At 40.1% G+C, this 20,389-nt stretch overlaps 2 protein-coding genes across 2 annotated transcripts in view; one reads left to right on the forward strand and one right to left on the reverse strand.

The window, feature by feature from the left end:
* Positions 1 to 20,389, forward strand: part of LOC113035750 (calsyntenin-2) — a 356,909-nt gene that overhangs the window by 49,397 nt on the left and 287,123 nt on the right. The gene's annotated exons all lie outside the window — the stretch shown is intronic.
* LOC113013910 (uncharacterized) lies at positions 13,949 to 19,517 on the reverse strand. Its single transcript, XM_080288806.1, has 9 exons — positions 17,901 to 19,517; positions 17,455 to 17,601; positions 17,041 to 17,222; positions 16,661 to 16,797; positions 16,446 to 16,539; positions 15,849 to 16,181; positions 15,486 to 15,660; positions 15,272 to 15,396; positions 13,949 to 15,073 (listed from the first exon to the last, which is right to left on the reverse strand). The coding sequence occupies exons 1-9, from the start codon at positions 17,983 to 17,985 to the stop codon at positions 14,747 to 14,749; spliced, it is 1,605 nt and encodes a 534-aa protein (XP_080144932.1). The 5' UTR covers positions 17,986 to 19,517; the 3' UTR covers positions 13,949 to 14,746.

Below are 20,389 nucleotides of genomic sequence, written 5' to 3' on the forward strand. Positions count from 1 at the left end.
CCCTGTGATTTACGCAGCCCTACACAGAATGCACATTGCAGGTAACCTCTGAAAACTTGCATTGTGCTGCACATTGGTTCTGAGATCGTGCCACGGGCTTCAACAGGTAACTTTAAGACTTGAGTTCAAGCTTAAACTAGCGATATAAATGAAAGCACCTTCCTTATAAAGTAAAAAAGAGGCAATCAAAAAGGTGATTTTGATGATAGGCCAGATTCTTTTCGTGCGAGGGGGTGCTCATGAACCCAGAGTTTGTCACCCTTGCTTACAGCCATGAGGATAACAAAAAAGCCTTTCCATCATTCAATAAGTGTCAGGATGAGCAGTGACAAAGTGACAGGTGAAGGTGCATTTGCTTCTGGTTGAATATCAGTCTAAATATGGAGTGACTCAGGGTGAGACTGCACCTAGAACGCTGTAAACAAGTGAGCCAAAAATACCAGCAGCCTTAAACGACCATGAGGGAAGGAAAGCGAGAGGAAAGGACATGGGCTTTTTTAACACTGCTCTCTGTCATGTTTTCTCTTCATCTCCAAACATTATGCAGTTGTCTGGTGCTCTGCCAGCTCAAACAGATATTCACTTCAAAATATGAGAATGTCTTTTGGGACGCCGGTGCAGCAGCCAAAGCGTGTGAATGGATCCAGAGCTGTAAGCTGATTTTTTTGGTTTGTTTTTTTTCTCTGCGTGTGTGTGAGCACATGTGCTTATGAAGGAATATATGAATAAAATCCACATGGGAAGGGTGTCTGGATTCACTTACTGTGTAGGTCCTCAAGGTCAGACAGACACACACGCACACACACACAGATATGTGGAGATAAATAGGGAAATGGCTTCTGGGACACATTTGCGTCTCCCGTCTCATAATAAACACCCTGAAAACTTTAAGGGCCTTTCTTGTTAATGCTGCCCATTACTTTCCCTCCGCTGGCGTGAATGGGATTTCTGTCAGCATCGCACTTTGCCGTGCGGAGCATTTTGGGCTAAGTAGTCCAAATAACATGGCTCTAAAAGCCTTGACAACGGCTTTTACAGCTTGCCTTTTACCTTTAGAAGCCTCTCCTTTCCGGCCCACTTTAGTCTCTATTTCCTCCCCACTTTCTGCCTTTTAACCGTGTTAGAGGGTCTGTCTCCCATCGGGCTTTGCGGCGTTATCAAAGTCGACCACCTGCAGTTCGTTAATCATGCCGGTGTAGGTGTGAAATGGAGTGTTCACACTCGGCTATGTGGCTCACTCTCTGCTGAAGTCTTTTTTTTAAAAATTTGGTCACGGTCAGCCATTTTGGAAAGTCCAGTTGATGTTTACTCATCTCAGAAGAACTCATAAACTTATCTAGTCCAATCCAATCTAGTTCTTATCGATTAGGATGGCAATCACTTCCAGTTTGTGTTTTGGATGACAAACTTTTCTACAGATTCAATTGAAGCAGTTACCAGAACAACAGGTTAGCATGCAAAAGCCTTAATTTAGCTATAGTCAGTGAGCAGTGGTGCCTCTAGCTATTTAAAAGCAAACAAGGGAGAGATAAATCCAATTCTAGCTGAAGAAAAAAAAAAAGCACTGTTATTTCGGTGTTGCAGTTATTTTAAAGTACTCTTGCTGTATTGTCACTCCTGAGCCCTGTTTTCTGTGCTTTTATTTCAAACATGTAATCACAAATCTAAGCCTCGGCTCCAAAAGTTGTGCCTGCGGTGATTGGAATGAGAGGGTAAACACGCTGTCAATAGGACTAATTTAACACACGCCAAGACGACTGGCCTCAGAAAGCACTGCCAATTGTGCCCAGTTAGGAAAATAACAAGTTCAATTTGTTTTTAACCCCCAGCTGGCACCACTGTTTATGGCTAAGAGGCCAACACCAAGCTTCAGCTTATTATTTAGTCAGGTCATCAGTCTAAACGCTAATTAGAATTGTCTCCCTGCCGGCTTTTTTTTTAGCATGTGCCCATAAGTGTGTTTGTGCTCCATCTCCTTGAATGTCAGAAACTTAATTGTACATATTTGGACATGAGCATAAATCGCCCTCTTTTTTAGATAAGAATAAAGCAAGTGCAGCTGGCCAGGAGAGATAAAACTTAATTTACCACAAGGGAGGCAACTCATGCCTCCGTACAAACCTTCTTCTTTTTTTATAGTGGATTAAATTACAAACCTATTAAGATCTTAGTTAGCATTCTGTGTGTGTGTGTGTGTGTGTGTGTGTGTGTGTGTGTGTGTGTCAGACTGATGTAAAAACATACAAAGCGCTTCTCAGTATGTAATTATATAGAGTACAATATGCTGTCTTTCTAAATAACTTCACTGTAGGTTCTAATGACCATTAATAAGCATTATATGAAATTCTCATCTGAATCTAATCGCTATTGTCATTTGGCCCCTCAGTCAAAAGGTCCTAAAGTTCAGACCGAAAGTGATTTTAATTAGAAGTTATGATCATATTATCATATTATCAACTATTTAAGGTTACCGGTCCCTTTGCCCTTAGTTGTGTGGTTCTGGCGAACTGCCATCATGGGTGGTATGTGCAGGGCTACAGGGATCAGAGGTAAATGCAACTCACATGGTAACTGTGAGATTCCAGACTGCTATAAGCTGAAGCGTGTAGTCAAATGTTTATAGTTATATATTTATTTGCATTATTGTCATACTGTTTATTAACTGTACTGTAGAAAGTGAAAAATGTTGCAGCGTATGATTAATGCCATTTTTTTTTTATAAAGGAAAACAAGTTGCAAAGCTATCTCAAAGAAAAGATATTCAAACCCATCATGCAGATGTATGTTCCTACTTTGAGTCTTTGAGTTTGGTGAGTTAGTTCACTTGTGTACTCATGTATTCATTCTAATGCCTTATGTCTCCTTGTTTCACCCGTTTCCTGATTTACTTTGCTAATTAGTTGGGGTTTTTTTTAGTTTTGCTTTGAGTTTTACATCTGCTCGGGGTTGCCATGATTCCTGCCAGCTATGCATTGTTTCCCTCCTATTTGCATTTTCTTAATCAGCCTCCTGTGCACAAACAGTCCTGTCTACCCTGTTTTATTTGTTTGATTGTCTGCTGTTTCACCTTTCCTCTGTTGTCTCATCTCTCGTTTCCCTCATGTTTTGGTCATCCTAATTCTGATCTTATTAATTTTTTATTTTTTATTTTGCTTGTTTGTTTTGAATTAAACTCCTGTATTTTTGGATAAGTTGTCTTTTCACATTGCAATTTTGTATTAGCTCTTAATAAAGGCGGCTTTTCATTTTACTCTTTGTCTGCATTTGGGTCTGGCTTTAAACGAAATCACATCACAACCCTACATATCTGAAAAAAAGGAAAACCAATAAGTGCACTTACTGTCATGAATTGTTCATTCTCTCTTCTGCTCTCTCCGTTACCGTGTATCAGTGAATGTATATATGTAGCAGAAGTTGGGGGGCTGAATAAGGTGAAGATAATCTCAGTCGGCAACAAGTCCTGACATTATTAACATTTGAAATTCTGGTAAAACCACAGCCAGCCTAAATCCTTTTAGACAGCTGGAAAAATAGTCCCGACAAGAGAAGTAGTACTGATAACGTTAATGGCTACACTCACTAAACAAGCACAGGGGGAAAGAGGTTTGACCTATCTTGCCTTTTAGTGAGAAAATATCTCTCCTGGCTCTCTATTCATATTGATAAGGAGATCCTGGATATGCTTAATTAACTCCATACAATCTTTTATTTTGACAACAATCAAATACAAAGCATGGGAAAACATTGTATTCACTGGATGTCTTTGTGCTTGGATGCTTGTGTCTGTTCATTGCTCTGTGCGCGTGTTCATCTGTGCACGTGTAGGCTCGGATCACGTTTTGCATCTTGCAGTCTCGCAGTATACCTTTTTTTGTAGTTATAGGGAGTCGACATGGCTTGCGGCAGTAAGCTGTGTGTTGATATTGGCTGTGATTGGGATTTCTCAGCACGGCCACGAGAGTGTCAACACATTGGCATGCTGCACTCTATCAAGGCTCGGCGAGGTTAAGAGTGCAGCAGACGAGTTGAGAATCACTTCAGATGAGGAAAACAAGCTTGCACACAAGGTTTCTCAAAAGTGTGCATAAAGCTGTATCTCAGAGTTAGCTGATTATAGCTCACAATAACAATTAAAATGTGTACACACACACCCATATGGTTCTGCTGTAATTAGAAGCACATTTCTTCTGTTTTAATCAGTTTCCTATCAGATGTTCTGTGCTATATGAGTATAAAAGATCCTCTTGACACGTAGATAGGCAGATTTAAATGTTTGCATTTTAACATGTATTACAGATTTAATAAAAATGCATACTGCTTGTTCGCAACTATCTTAAAAGAGGCCTACGTTTTTCTTATTTGTGTACAAGACTAACAGATGGGCTTTTATAGTCTTGGCTCTGTAAATGACAACTCTACGAACACAGAAGCCCCACCCTGCTATTCAACCTTTTGTTTGCATGGGCAGCTAATCAGAAGAAAGCTGATTTAAAGGTAGCTAAAACAGCTTGTTTCAGACTGCTTCAAAAGCCAGTCAAGGACTTCGAACTATGAGTGATGCAAAGTTACTCTAGTGAATCTAGAGCTAACTCATTGGGCTAGCGAAGATCACTTTAGTTTTAGAAACACTGGGAACAGGTGTCCAGGTGAAGAATGTCACAGGAAAGAACATCATCAGATATGAAATCATCAGCGGTGACAAAATACAGCCATTTCTAAAGCAGAAGTACAGATACTTGTGCTAATAAATACTCTGAGTAATTTTAGAGCCTGTGTTTTTTTCTCTTTTACTCAAGAAAACAATTTGAATCAGTGTTTTAACTTTTACCAAAGTAAGAACGTAAAAAGTAGGTCTTTGAAAGGAAATTTCTACCAGCTATGTTTATACTGCATTTAAAAAAACACAAACTGTATATGGGAATACAAACTTTCCTAAACAGAAAAATGAGTCCAGTCATGGGTTAAAGTGGGATTCTGCAGGTGAGAGAAACCTAAGTTCTGTTGTAGTGGCTCAGTGTGGGGAAAACCCACAATAATTTGTATTGAGAGCTCCAGCTCTCTCCTTCCTCTCATGTCCTATCGTCCTTCTTTCTCCATCTCTGAATGTAGATATACCTTTCATTCTTTTCTCTGTCTGTGAAGTACAGCAGCTCGACCTTTATGCAAAAGAAACTGTTTGAGTGATTGCTAATGTTTGTTTAGCTGACACAAATGTTGCATTTGAAATTACAAAAAAAGAAAACAACCAAAAACCATTGATCCCTGTATGCTCACCCTTTTCTGTATTGACAGCTGAATTCAGCAGCACTGTGACAATAACTTAAAATAGGTCGTTCCGGACTATTTTATCTGCTGATTGTGGTGCTATAAATGATGCACAAATTGGGTTTTTTTACTCTTTTTGCTCTTTGTAAGCCCCGATGACGGACACACCAATGTAACTGTCTTTTATTTGTTTTTTTGTCTTCCATTAAGGATCAAATTTGTTTGATGGTGGTACAACGGTGTTGTACAGCTACATTTATAACTCAAAGCTAGAGCGCTCACTCTCTACAACCCATCCTGCTGTGTATAAGAGAAAATCACTCTTTCCCAAGTCTGAAGATATGGCTTGATGCCATAGATGCTAATAAAGTTACAATGTAAGTAAAGGTCAAACTGTTGATCTCATTACCCTTCATAAGGAAAATGACAGTGATGGCTGGCCTCAGTGGCCTGGTGAGAATCAAAGCAGCGAGGTAACACTGTGAACCGCAGCGGCTTCGCCTGTTAATAGGACCTTAAATCACTTTATGATCTACATTATTTAACAACATTCATCTTTTGATGCAGTCATCCATAAGTTGATAATAATTTGCATCGCGCCCTTCATGTTTCATGTCCTTGACGCTGAACGGTAAAGACTAGTCTGTTACTGACTGTAGGGTCTCAAGTCTAACTGACATTCTCCTCAGCTCATAGGACAGTCAGTCAATATTATCATCATTTCACTGTTGTAGCTGTGAATTTTATCAGCAGCTCATCTAGGTGAATATAAATGTCACCCCTTTTGCTATGCCTTCTTAGCAGTGCACTCTTAAGAACAGTTATCTTGGTTCATCCTCCCACTGGGAACTGTAATTCCTTCTGCAAACATTTATAATTATCACCTCAGCTTTCCCATCAAGTCTAGAAAACATACACGCGTGCACGGGTGGATGACAACACTCCTGGTGCACCCATTTATCTAGCATCTCATTGCTAAGCTGCAATATTGCTCTGACATGAAGTCCACGATTGCCTGAGCGTGAAGGGGAGGGGTGGGAGAAAGCGTGAGGGGAACGAGGGGAAAACAGCAGCTCTAATACGGCAACTGATAAGAAGAGTAAGCGAATGCAACCTAGGTGAAACCCTTAACCTGGATCTCCCTATCTTCATTTCCTTTTTTTCGTTCTCATTTCCCTCTACTTATACATCTCCGTCTGGAATTGCAAATCAGCCCATACAGTATGTTTTTTTACAGGTGAGGTGGGAGATAAGGAGTGTTGGGCATATCAGCAATCTGAGCATGTTGTTCATTTCAATTTATTTAATTCATTCTTGGCATTTATTTATCTCCCTGTCACTGCTGGAATGTGTGTTTTCTTGTTAATGTACATGTGAATGTGAGAGGTTTTTTCTTGTAAAAATGATAAAGACGGATGGCTTGTTTTTGTTGTGTGATCTGGCTCAGATTGCGCTGAATTCAAGTGTGCAGCCAAGGGACAGGTGGACACAGAAAATTCAGTTTGCTTCCACAAACACTTGTGTGTTTCTTAGAGGTTCTCCGTGAGGTGTGCTGCTGCGTGACTGTGAATTAAAGATAGGGAGCATTGAGACGACACGAGAAACCTGCTGTTTGGCTTGTGTCAGTAGGCATTGATAGATGAGCCCGGAGTTGCTGCCTGGAAGATGGACTCTAGAAGATCACAGAGCCATTCACCCTAAGGAGATAGACATGGAGACAAGTCTTGCTCACTGAGCACAGAGATCGTGGTGAAAACAAGATAAGACATGAAAGAACACACTTAAGAGGGCACAAAGGATGTCAGTCAGTATAGGTGGAACTTAGTTTCATTAGTGGACACTGTAAGAAAAAAGAAACCTTGGAAAAGTGCCTTTTAGTAAAATGTGTTAAATAGGACTTTATTTCATTTGGTACACTGTAGAAAGTCATGTGCAAAAGTCCTGAGCTACCTCTCTTTTCTTTAGAATTTTGCTAGGAAAATGGTAAATGGATGCTGCAATTTATTGAAACGTGCAAACATACATGGAAAAAACAGTATATGAGGTAAAAACAGAGTTTGTACAAGTCAAATGAGTTTGAAAGTCACTATTTGGTTTGACCAGCTTTATTCTGCAACACAACCTGAACTCTCTTAGGCAGCTTTCTTGTAAGTAGTCTTCAGGAAGAGTTTTCAATGCTTTCTGAAGGACATTCAAAGCTCTGCTCTTTGTTTTGTTTTCTGCTTCAGTAATGTTGAGGAGTGGCAAATCCCTCACTGATGGTGTTCCACTGTATGTTTTTCTATCCAGGTATGCTTTTACTGCATTGGCAGTGTTTTTTGGAGCACGGTCATGCTACCAGTCAATTGCTTTCCAGATGTTATTGCACGGTTATTCCAAATTCAACTGTACTTTTCTGTGTTCATAATTCCATCAATTTTGACAAATTCCCCAAACCATGACAGAGCCTCCACTTTGTTTTACAGTTGGTTATAGACCTTCAGTGTTGTACCTGTCTCCTGATCTCCTCCTTATACAGTGGGGCAAAAAAGTATTTAGTCAGCCACCGATTGTGCAAGTTCCCCCACTTAAAATGATGACAGAGGTCAGTAATTTGCACCAGAGGTACACTTCAACTGTGAGAGACAGAATGTGAAAAAAAAATCCATGAATTCACATGGTAGGATTTGTAAAGAATTTATTCGTAAATTAGGGTGGAAAATAAGTATTTGGTCACCTCAAACAAGGAAAATCTCTGGCTCTCACAGCCCTGTAACGTCTTCTGTAAGAAGCTTTTCTGTCCCCCACTCGTTACCTGTATGAATGGCACCTGTTTGAACTCATCATCTGTATAAAAGACACCTGTCCACAGCCGCAAACAGTCAGACTCCAAACTCCGCCATGGCCAAGACCAAAGAGCTTTCGAAGGACACCAGGAAAAGTATTGTAGACCTGCACCAGACTGGGAAGAGTGAATCTACAATAGGCAAGCAGCTTGGTGTGAAAAAATCAACTGTGGGAGCAATCATCAGAAAATGGAAGACATACAAGACCACTGATAATCTCCCTCGATCTGGGGCTCCACGCAAGATCTCATCCCGTGGGGTCAAAATGATCATGAGAACGGTGAGCAAAGATCCCAGAACCACACGGGGGGACCTGGTGAATGACCTGCAGAGAGCTGGGACCAAAGTAACAAAGGTCACCATCAGTAACACACTACAACGGCAGGGAATCAAATCCCGCAGTGCCAGACGTGTTCCGCTGCTGAAGCCGGTGCATGTCCAGGCCCGTCTGAAGTTTGCCAGAGAGCACATGGATGATACAGCAGAGGATTGGGAGAATGTCATGTGGTCAGACGAAACCAAAGTAGAACTTTTTGGTATAAACTCAACTCGTCGTGTTTGGAGGAAGAAGAATACTGAGTTGCATCCCAAGAACACCATACCTACTGTGAAGCATGGGGGTGGAAACATCATGCTATGGGGCTGTTTTTCTGCCAAGGGGACAGGACGACTGATCCGTGTTAAGGACAGAATGAATGGGGCCATGTATCGTGAGATTTTGAGCCAAAACCTCCTTCCATCAGTGAGAACTTTGAAGATGAAACGAGGCTGGGTCTTCCAACATGACAATGATCCAAAACACACCGCCCGGGCAACAAAGGAGTGGCTCCGTAAGAAGCATTTGAAAGTCCTGGAGTGGCCTAGCCAGTCTCCAGACCTCAACCCCATAGAAAATCTGTGGCGGGAGTTGAAAGTCCGTGTTGCTCGGCGACAGCCCCAAAACATCACTGCTCTCGAGAAGATCTGCATGGAGGAATGGGCCAAAATACCAGCTACTGTGTGTGCAAACCTGGTAAAGACCTATAGTAAACGTTTGACCTCTGTTATTGCCAACAAAGGTTATGTTACAAAGTATTGAGTTGTATTTTTGTTATTGACCAAATACTTATTTTCCACCCTGATTTACGAATAAATTCTTTACAAATCCTACCATGTGGATTCATGGATTTTTTTTTCACATTCTGTCTCTCACAGTTGAAGTGTACCTCTGGTGCAAATTACTGACCTCTGTCATCATTTTAGGTGGGGGAACTTGCACAATCGGTGGCTGACTAAATACTTTTTTGCCCCACTGTATATATTGACAAAGATTTGAACTAAAAACTTCACATTTGGATTTATCACACCACAAGATCTGTTGCCACTGATTTCTAGTCCAGTTTTATGTAATTTGTTATACATATAATGGAAGCTCAAGCTTCAGACAGGTTTATATTGCCTAGTTTCAGACAGCTTTTTCTAGTCTTGGGCTTTTTATGACGTCAGTGTGATTCTGGAGCCAACCCAGCACACGCTTATATTCACAGCATTAGTTGCCTATGGACAATTTTGGATCACTATTAAGGGTAACATCTCTTTAAACTGAGGGTTGAAGCCAGTTTGCATTTGTATATGCAAACTGCAAACTCCATGTCGTTGCCTCAGCCGGCTGACAGGTTTTAAAAGGTGCAGTCCTGCTGTGAGGTGAGAGTAAGTAATATTTTAACTGCCAGTAACACAAAGCTTCTGTATTAAAGTCCAAGAATAAGAAATGAAATAATAAATAATCATCACAGTTTTCCTTTAAAATATTATTTAGGTTGTTTCAGCCAGACAAAGTAACTAGTATTAGATGTCAGATTGTGCTGGTAGTATGTGAAATTAATGTTTTAGGTGACACAATATTTGGAAAAATAGAACCCAATACTGTAACAACAAGCACTCAGTGGTCTGCAAAGTCAAGTTCATTTATTGCACATAGGAATAAGCAAGGCTTTTTTGATCTTCTCTGGGTGCCCAAGCTGCAAGTGTTCTCTGTTTCCAAGCTTTAAACACACACACGCAGCTTAAGCCTCTTTGGCAGCACCCAGCATGCTACGTCCACTCAATGCCGGCTCTGACACAAGGCTGAGCAGTGCCAAGCCACTTGGCCCTCAACAGGTGGTGTAAATCTGGGCATCCGTAGATAGCTGCGACCTCCACATTATCACCAACGGTAACTGCCAAATGACACCACCCTTCCCCCAATCGTGTCCTGACTCACACCAATAGTGAAAGGTCATGTATCATTGTCCTTGTTATGTCAGTAACACTTAAAACCTGCAGGAAACCAAACTGGCACACAGGTTTTCACACTTGATCCCGCCTCACATCTGGTGCTAACACAACTTTATAAACTGATACCTACATACTTTCCTTTCTTAATTTGCATTTAACATGCACTGGAACACACGGTGACATCAGAAAGAGAGAGACTTGGCCTCTACAGAGATAAATGATGGGTATAATCAGTGGCTATTGTTAGCAGAATTATGTTGTCTAAGGAGATAGTTCTCTTGACAATAAGTATAATCTGAATCCGCAGTTTCAGCCCATCAGTGTAATAAGGTGCTTGCAAACGGATCCCTTTGGCAATAACCTCACATCCACCCACGGACAAAAGCACATGCTATACAGGGAGTGCAGAATTATTAGGCAAGTTGTATTTTTGAGGAATAATTTTATTATTGAACAACAACCATGTTCTCAATGAACCCAAAAAACTCATTAATATCAAAGCTGAATGTTTTTGGAAGTAGTTTTTAGTTTGTTTTTAATTTTAGCTATTTTAGGGGGATATCTGTGTGTGCAGGTGACTATTACTGTGCATAATTATTAGGCAATTTCAACTATTTATTTTTACCAGTGACACCAATATAACATCTCCACATTCACAAATATACATTTCTGACATTCAAAAACAAAACAAAAACAAATCAGCGACCAATATAGCCACCTTTCTTTGCAAGGACACTCAAAAGCCTGCCATCCATGGATTCTGTCAGTGTTTTGATCTGTTCACCATCAACATTGCGTGCAGCAGCAACCACAGCCTCCCAGACACTGTTCAGAGAGGTGTACTGTTTTCCCTCCTTGTAAATCTCACATTTGATGATGGACCACAGGTTCTCAATGGGGTTCAGATCAGGTGAACAAGGAGGCCATGTCATTAGTTTTTCTTCTTTTATACCCTTTCTTGCCAGCCACGCTGTGGAGTACTTGGGCGCGTGTGATGGAGCATTGTCCTGCATGAAAATCATGTTTTTCTTGAAGGATGCAGACTTCTTCCTGTACCACTGCTTGAAGAAGGTGTCTTCCAGAAACTGGTGTCTTCCAGAAACTGGCAGTAGGACTGGGAGTTGAGCTTGACTCCATCCTCAACTCGAAAAGGCCCCACAAGCTCATCTTTGATGATACCAGCCCAAACCAGTACTCCACCTCCACCTTGCTGGCGTCTGAGTCGGACTGGAGCTCTCTGCCCTTTACCAATCCAGCCACGGGCCCATCCATCTGGCCCATCAAGACTCACTCTCATTTCATCAGTCCATAAAACCTTAGAAAAACCAGTCTTGAGATATTTCTTGGCCCAGTCTTGACGTTTCAGCTTGTGTGTCTTGTTCAGTGGTGGTCGTCTTTCAGCCTTTCTTACCTTGGCCATGTCTCTGAGTATTGCACACCTTGTGCTTTTGGGCACTCCAGTGATGTTGCAGCTCTGAAATATGGCCAAACTGGTGGCAAGTGGCATCTTGGCAGCTGCACGCTTGACTTTTCTCAGTTCATGGGCAGTTATTTTGCGCCTTGGTTTTTCCACACGCTTCTTGTGACCCTGTTGACTATTTTGAATGAAACGCTTGATTGTTCGATGATCACGCTTCAGAAGCTTTGCAATTTTGAGACTGCTGCATCCCTCTGCAAGATATCTCACTATTTTTGACTTTTCTGAGCCTGTCAAGTCCTTCTTTTGACCCATTTTGCCAAAGGAAAGGACGTTGCCTAATAATTATGCACACCTGATATAGGGTGTTGATGTCATTAGACCACACCCCTTCTCATTACAGAGATGCACATCACCTAATATGCTTAATTGGTAGTAGGCTTTCGAGCCTATACAGCTTGGAGTAAGACAACATGCATGAAGAGGATGATGTGGACAAAATACTCACTTGCCTAAAAATTCTGCACTCCCTGTAGATGGTGAGAAACTCAGAGTTTTTTAACTCAGTGTCTACGTTGTTGTCTTTGTTTTTCTGTCTCAATGTTTTCCTCAAATCAGATTTGTCTCATTTAATGTAGCGAGCATTAATCACACAGACAGATGATTGTATATTTGTTTTTTAATCTAGAATTAGTGAACATACAATTAGCTCCAGAAAAATTTAGACAGAAATAACTTTTTTCAAATTTTGGTTCAGTACATTACCGATTTCAAGCCCTTCATTTCAATCATTTCAATCAGTGAAATTTATGCTTAATTGGGTTGTAATCAGGTGAATGACTTGGACATTTATAAATACATTCTTTACATACTTTTCTTAGCTTTAATAAACTCCTGGGTTGCTTTGGCTGTATGTTTTTGGTCATTGTCCATCTGTATAGTGAAACGCCGCCCAATCAATTTGACTGCATTTAGCTGGATTTGAGCAGACAGTATGTCTCTGAAAACCTCAGACTTTATTCAGCTCCTTCTGTCCTGTGTCACATCAGTAAACACTAGTGTCCAAGCCATCACACTGCCTCTGCCATCATTCTGGTAGATGTAGATCTTGGTTTCATCTGTCCAAAGAATGTTTTTTCAGGCTTTTTTTAAACATATTTTTTAGTCCAATCTAGCCTTTTTGTTCTTGAGGCTTATGAGTGTCTTGCACCTTGCAGTGAACCCTCTGTATTTCCTTTAATGCTCTTTATGGTAGACTTGGTTATCAATATGCCTACCTCCTGGAGAGTGTTGTTCACTTGGTTGGCTGCTGTGAAGGGGTTTCTCATCACCATGGAAATGATTCTGTGATCATCCACCACGTTGTCTTCCGTGGACATCTAGGTCTGCCTTCACCACTACTTTCTTTCTTTCTCAGGATGTACCAAAGTGTCGATTTTGCCACTTCTAATATTGTAGCTGTAATTCCAATCAAAGTTCTTGGAAAGTGTGCACCATTCAGCAGGCTGTATTATTTGTCAGATAATTCCATTAAATGTCTCTAAGGTTACACACATGGTTGAGAGATTCAACTCAAGAGTTCAAGTCATCAGAAGTAAGGTGAAACAGACACCTACACAGCAAAATCTCCAGTGTTAATTCAACTCCTATAGTGTTAAAGTTAACACTTTTCCAGTGTTTATATAATTCTCACTGGTTTAGAGTTAAAGTAACACTTTGCAAAGTGTTATTATTTTAACTCCATTGTAGTGTTAAAAATATAACACCCATAGTGTTAAAATTTCACTCTGTATGGTGTGAAGTGTCTTCACTCAGAGTGTAACTACCTAACATTTATAGTGTTGTTTTAGGACACTGATAAGTGTTCACTTTTACACTGGCTTGGGTTAACTCTTTTCACTGAGGGTGTTACTACACAACAACTATGGTGTTATTTATGACACTTTTAAGTGTTTATTTTCACACTGGATTGTGTTGACTGTTTTCACTTAGAGTGTTATTCTGTAACTTTTACAGTGTTATTTTGGCACTTTAAAGTGACATATATGAGCTTTTAAATACTAGTCTGTATTAATTGTCTGAATACAAAAATGCATTAAAGTGCAATTACTGTATGACTACTGTGTTACATTCAGTGAAAGTCCTTATTAAGTCCCTTTACAGGATAAAAGGAGAAAACATAAAATTGGTCACATAAGCATTTTAATAAATATTAAATTCCAAGCACCATACAGCATACGTTCACAACAAAAATAATGGCACAATGTACAGACCATCATCATCACCATAAGCACTTTGCAAATCAAAGGGCTTGTATATTTCAATACAGTCTGCTTTAACAACATCTTTTTCATCCGTTTCAAACACTTTATAAGCATGGCAATGTTCACTGAAATTTTCAACCACAAGCTTCTGAACTATGAAGTACGTGTGACTATTGACCAAAACTATTGTTTTTATTCTGCAAAACACCGGCATCTCATGTTCAGAACCACAACAAATGACCAATCCTGTTCTGTACTCAGTCCCATTAATGTTAACCCAATTAGCAGCGAAAGCCTCTTCTGCAACAGCAGGCAAGCCTAGGGAGATCATTTCACTATTTTCCTCACTATCAACATCAAATGATTTCAAGGGCCCATACTCAACATGGCTTAAAGGACATGTCTCCCACTTGTATGCTATGGATGTTTGATGTTTTTTGGCAAGTGACACTGTGATGTTCTTAAAGTTCTTAAGGGTGTCTTTGAACACCCTATGTTTAGCCTCACCTCTCATGCTCCATACATGCAATAATGGCCCAATTTTTCTGATGCAAGTTGGGTAGTGCAACATAAAGTGGTGTTTGGGAATCATGTTCCTACCTGGATACAACAATTTGAACAAGTCATTAAATTTGGTGCTTGGATAAAAACTGTGACCTAGTCGCAAATGACTTATCAAAGCCTGACTGGTGCTATGCAGAGTTTGACAGATAAAACATTTAAACATGGTTCTCATTCAACATTTTGGCACGCAACTCACGAACACGTGGTGACTCATCTGTTGAGGTGGCATCAATGTTGAATATGGTGGTCTGCACAAAACTGTAGAGATGAACCAGTGACTCGTCGTAAGATAAGTTGAACACGTAGTGGGATTTGAAAAGTTCATCAAAAGCACTGAGTGAGCTGGTGGCTTGGCAGGGGATGAGCTGTTTGTCCACTGCGATGTAGAAGGTGTCAATGCTGTTCTGGGTTCGACCAACAGCGAGGATGTATGGTTGTTTACCATCTCTTGCTTGCAAGTGTTCATCAATGCTGCAGCATGACTAAAAACAAATGAGATATTGACATATAGGCCTAGCTTATACTTGCTGAGTATGAACCATTCATTCAGTTTGACATTATGTGCCTTGCTAACTTATTACAAAATACTAAGACACATACTTCATGGAGAGGAAAACTAAAAAGTGCAAAAACTGAAAAAGTGTTTTGTAGGATTTTAAAAAGTGAGACAACATATTTACCTTGTGAAAGTGCACCATTTTGTGTGCTGCATCAGTTGGACTTATTTTGGTTCTCCTCTTTCGTCCAGCTGTGGGTGGCAAAAGTTGAAGGAGTAGCAGCAGAGAGGCCATGTCACTGTCCCAGTCTGTGTATGGTTGAATTTATAAAACAATTTCAAAATGACAGGTAAAAATAAATATTATTAAAATCAAACAAGCATGGTGCGACGCCTACCATTTGCATCACTCTCTGTTGGTTTCTCAGCAGCTTTTATCAAACGACACAGGTCAGTTGACTGAGTCAGCTGTTTGGCTTCTTTAATAACCTTTGGCTTGAATGACATGTCCCACTTCTCAAGCAACTTGGTGGCTGTTTCAGCACCAAACAGCAGCAGGAAGTCTTGATTGACCTGTTCATCATACACACAGGACATAAAGACAGTGCTCAACATTGTTTACATTGCAATGTGATTTTGACCAATATGGGATATAGCCTGACTGGGATGACCAATGATCACATCTTTTACTGTTGCCATCCACATCAGCAAAACAAAAAAAAAAGGATTAACAGTTGAAAATATCAAGTGATTTGACTTACTAGTCGTTTGACATCCAAAAAGCGTGGAAATGTTTTGAAGACATCTGCAGTTCTTTGTGGATCATGCACCAGATCCTGGCAATGTTGGAACGTCATTTTCATCTTCTGAAATACACTTGCTTCATCAGGAGAGTGAACAAGAAATGAGATGGCCTCCTTGCAGGCATCTCCATCAAGTTGCTGAGGCAATGTGGTTGCTAATCTTCTGCGCTTAGGCCCTTGTTCTTGATGCACTGGGACTTCCTTCACTGGCCGTTTGGTTGTAGACCTGGACATGGTTTTGAGGCGCCACGCTACATATCCAGTGCCTTTCACTCCGTCGTAGAAATGCTCCTGTCACATTTAAACATAGATGAAAAATAAACATCAAATGCGATCTTACAGACTTTGCAGATTCAGCAAAAAGAAACCCAAGGACTATTATCATGTAACAGGTGCAATACATGTTAAACAACATCCACAATTTCAATACAGTTTTATGACAATAGTTATTACGAAAGAGGAATTAAGATTTTTCTTTTAAATCATTTAGCTGATGTAATTATTCCATGATGAAAACTAAATAATGTGCTGTTTTACAATCACTGCATGACTTACATAGCCGTTTGGAGAAAATGGATCCTTCAATGAGGGAAAGAGTGTAATTATTCCAAGGGCATATTTCTCCTTTTGCTTACGGGAGGGAATTCTGCTATAGAGGAAATACAATTGACAATGTTAAATCAGAAGTATGTGTCTTTACTGCAGTATACATTACAAGAATATTCCATATGGCCCATCTTTACTTTTTTATTAGGTACTATTACTCTTACCCATGTCTCTCAGTCATATCACTTGCCAATATGTTAACAAGCTGCCGCCGGGTGCGGTGGCTCAGTGAATTTTCGGCATTGTATTCTTCAAGAATTTCCTCTCCACCAGGTTTCCTAGTCAAGGCATTTTTAACCATCTGCTCATATAAAAGGGAAAATAATAACAATAAAAACTTGTTTGTCAGTAAAGGTGAAAGTTTAGAGGAATGTCAACAAACCTGTGAAAGACATATCTAGCAAGAAGCACTAACTTCTACTAACATTTTTTCATACAGGGCAAGTTGGGAACCACCATGTTTTGAATTTCAATTTGTATAACAATCTACAGTATAAATGGTGTCAACTCAAAAATACAAAAGACATTTTCTGTTCTCAATTACCTCTTTTGCAGCCTCTGACACAGAAACATTTGGTGCAGAACTGTCTTTGCTGGATCTACTGCGGCCTGCAGGAATGCCCTTTTCCCTGAGGTCACTGTCACTTGATGAAAGTGATATAGTGTCCGTGAGGGAAGATAATGTATCCGAGGAGGATGGTGTGGAATGAGCTAAAGGACAAAAATCTTTGGGAGAGATGATTTGGTTAACTTTCTTTAGGCTACTCCACAATGCCATTAATAACACAATTTCAATGTTCATGTTCAGACAACATTCTATACAAATATGACCCAGCCCTGTCCACTGTCATGTATATTGCATGAAGACAGGTCAATGTCATCTGCATCAAGAGCAAAAGAACTTGGCTCTACATTGAGTGGGCTATACTCTGAAAATTTAAGTTATGATAACATTTACCTTCATCTGAAATCTTTTCACGTATTGTCAGGCATAGGTCTGGTTGGGCCTCCAGTAACTCCAGAAAAATGTCTTCTTCGACAGCTGTGTCAGTTTCATCGAAAATATCAAGGTCAGCAGCATCCGGAAGTCCAAACTTGGTTTTGGCTTTACAAAAAGATAAGCATAATGTCACCTAAAACGCCTGAAAAACTTTTTTAAAAACTAATTTTGACTTTTTTATTTAGCTAATATTTATTAACAGCTGTTTTACCTGTCTTTAAAATGGTTAAATTAGACAAGTCTGCAGCAACAATATAGGCCTAGGCCTACTGCTCTGTACTGTTTTTAATGTCACACATTAAAATAAAATGTGTTAACATTTAATTCGTTTTTTAAATAGATGAGATGCAAACATGATGAACTGATACATGTGCAACAAATTTTGTTCTGCCAGGTTATCTTACCTTCACTGATGAATTCTAGATAAGTGAATCCTGCGTGCAATTTAATGTACTTCTTTACATTGAGGTATTTCACTTTCAGCAACATGTCTTACAACAGCACCTGGTGGAGAGAAGGGGGCACAGAATATTTTTTACCATATATTTAAACCATAGCTTAAGTGGCAACAAATCCGGACAACTTTAAGAAAATATTAGGCTATACATTGTGTGATGATCTGTGAAGGGGTGACAGACCACTTCAACCTCAGGAACATAATTTGGCTTCCCCCTGCGCACTAAAATAGCTGAACTTGGGTACACAGAAATAGCATCCAATGAATTATCCACCCATCCACATGTTTATAAGACGACAACGGCGATCTTCTCGTCTGCACGCAGGCTAGATACTTAGTTCTGCTATGTTGCGAGTAAATCGCTGTAGCCTACTTGGGGAAAAGCATCTCTGTTTAAACCATGTCAGGATGATAATCCACATAAAATTTCCTGTTGAACGCACACCTGCCTTCATCACGCTTTCACTTATGACAACAAATATCCCTTATACTGTAAATTAATGAGTGCAAGTCTTACATTTATATCGGGAGTTTCTGACACATGCACAGCCGTCTGGCTAGTTGCTACTTTGTGGTGGTTGTTTTGTGACACGACATGCTAGGATTATCAGTGGAGGCGACGTCAACGACCCTCAGTCGTTATACCGCTTTGTCTTAAACACTGGATGGTAGCCTATTTCACTAAAACTGTAGAAAAGGGGAAAATGTTCCCTTAGATTAGGCCTACTACAACATAGGGCTGCTCGATTATGGCAAAAATGATAATCACGATTATTTTCACTGAAATTGAGATCTCGATTATTTGACGATATTTATTTAACAATAACAATGTATTGAATAATGACTTTAAAGATTGTCAAAAAATAATATAAAATAGTGTGCAAATACTGATAACAGTGCAAATGTTTGCAATATAAAAAATAAATGAAAAATGTAAACATCTATGTTTAGTGAACGTTGCAGTGTTGCTCTGTGGTGCAGCTACAACACTGTAGCAAAGTTTACACACTGTGTCTACTTGATCCACGTCTGACTCCGCGAACCCATAATGTTTCCACACCACTGAAGTTTTTTTTACCTCTCTTTTCAACCAACGGCAGTCACTCTCCTCTCCAAATAACTTCTGCTTAGCTTTCCGAGCTTCCCTCGGGTCCTCTTAATTGTTGTGACACGTGTTCGAAATGCAGAGAGGTGCGCTCGATTTGCCACACGGAGCAGCGCGAGAGTAAAGCACGAGGGAGGGGCTAATAATCGGCTCAGTCATTTTTAATGATCGTTGAAAGCCCAGATCGTAATCGTGATTAAAATTCGATTAATTGAGCAGCCCTACTACAACATGTATGATATATCCTAACCGTTAGCAAGCAATCCATGCACAAACGCAGCGCGCCTTGCTTGGTCACTAACATCTAACAGAATTCCATAACCCCCTGCCACTTCAAAGATTTGTAGGCTAGGCTACTGCTAAACTCGCTGGTAGCACGTGTAATTAGCCTATCTTGACGCTTTCCAAAACTTGACTTGAACGTCTCCATGTGATTGTTTAGTTCACTTTTAAATAGGATATTTCTGAGGCGAATGTTCGCTTCCCTTAAAAGCAGTGGGCTAAACGCATTTGTCTTAGCTGCCAGCTAGGCTATCACAAATTCAAATTTTAACATTACATTTAACATATCCAGAGGATAGCTAACTCCTCCCTCGTTTCATTTAATAAGCATTGAACACTGGAAAGCATTTCTCTTATGACATTAGAACTAACTAGAATTGAGGATTATATTACGCACGCATTTATTTTCGCTGCAATATTAACTTGTTATAGAGGATAGTTTAGCTACCTAAGCTAACGAATCCCATCTCTTACCGCAGATGAATACACTCCACATTAGGAAAATATTGCATGCTTCTGATAAATAATGTTATAGGCTAGTTAGTTACAATATTTAATAATGATAAAATAACATAGGTCTTGTTGTATAGTTCTTACCTGAACAACCTCCTCGATCTTGACAGCAAACTTCTGGCGGACTCCTCATGCCCATGAGCGCGAAAAACCCGGATGTGGAAATCAACTCCAAATGAGTGTTATAGTATTGACTCTTTGAAATAACTCCGGCTACAGAGCTTTTTCAGCACCGTTAGTGTTACTGTAACTCTCAAACCAACACTTTTCAACTCGAAATTTTTAACACCAGTAATTTTAACTCACATCAACACTTCGGATTTTGCTGTGTACTGCCTACAGCTGCTTCTACTGGTACGTCTGTCAGCCCCATACCAGATTTTTAGCCTGCTAGGTCAGAGGTGGCATTTATAAAGTGCCATGTGAGCACAGTGTCACCAGAGTGTAGCAGCAGCTGGAGCTGTCTGACTGAAGTGGCTCGCAGCTCTGCTTTTAGGCATCCATCTCTAGCCCTCTCAGTTTTCCTCTTTCTCTCC

The sequence above is a fragment of the Astatotilapia calliptera genome, chromosome 14 (genome assembly GCF_964374335.1).
Source record: "Astatotilapia calliptera chromosome 14, fAstCal68.1, whole genome shotgun sequence".
Taxonomy (NCBI): domain Eukaryota; kingdom Metazoa; phylum Chordata; class Actinopteri; order Cichliformes; family Cichlidae; genus Astatotilapia; species Astatotilapia calliptera.

What these genes read in the sequence shown, in the direction of transcription:
- LOC113013910 (XM_080288806.1), bottom strand. Translation starts at nt 17,985, where the DNA reads ATGTTGCTGAAAGTGAAATACCTCAATGTAAAGAAGTACATTAAATTG. An exon ending in TGTCAGAGGCTGCAAAAGAG is followed by an intron (nt 16,798 to 17,040) that starts GTAATTGAGAAC and finishes TTATATGAGCAG; the next exon opens with ATGGTTAAAAATGCCTTGAC. An exon ending in CATTTTCTCCAAACGGCTAT is followed by an intron (nt 16,182 to 16,445) that starts GTAAGTCATGCA and finishes TAAATGTGACAG; the next exon opens with GAGCATTTCTACGACGGAGT.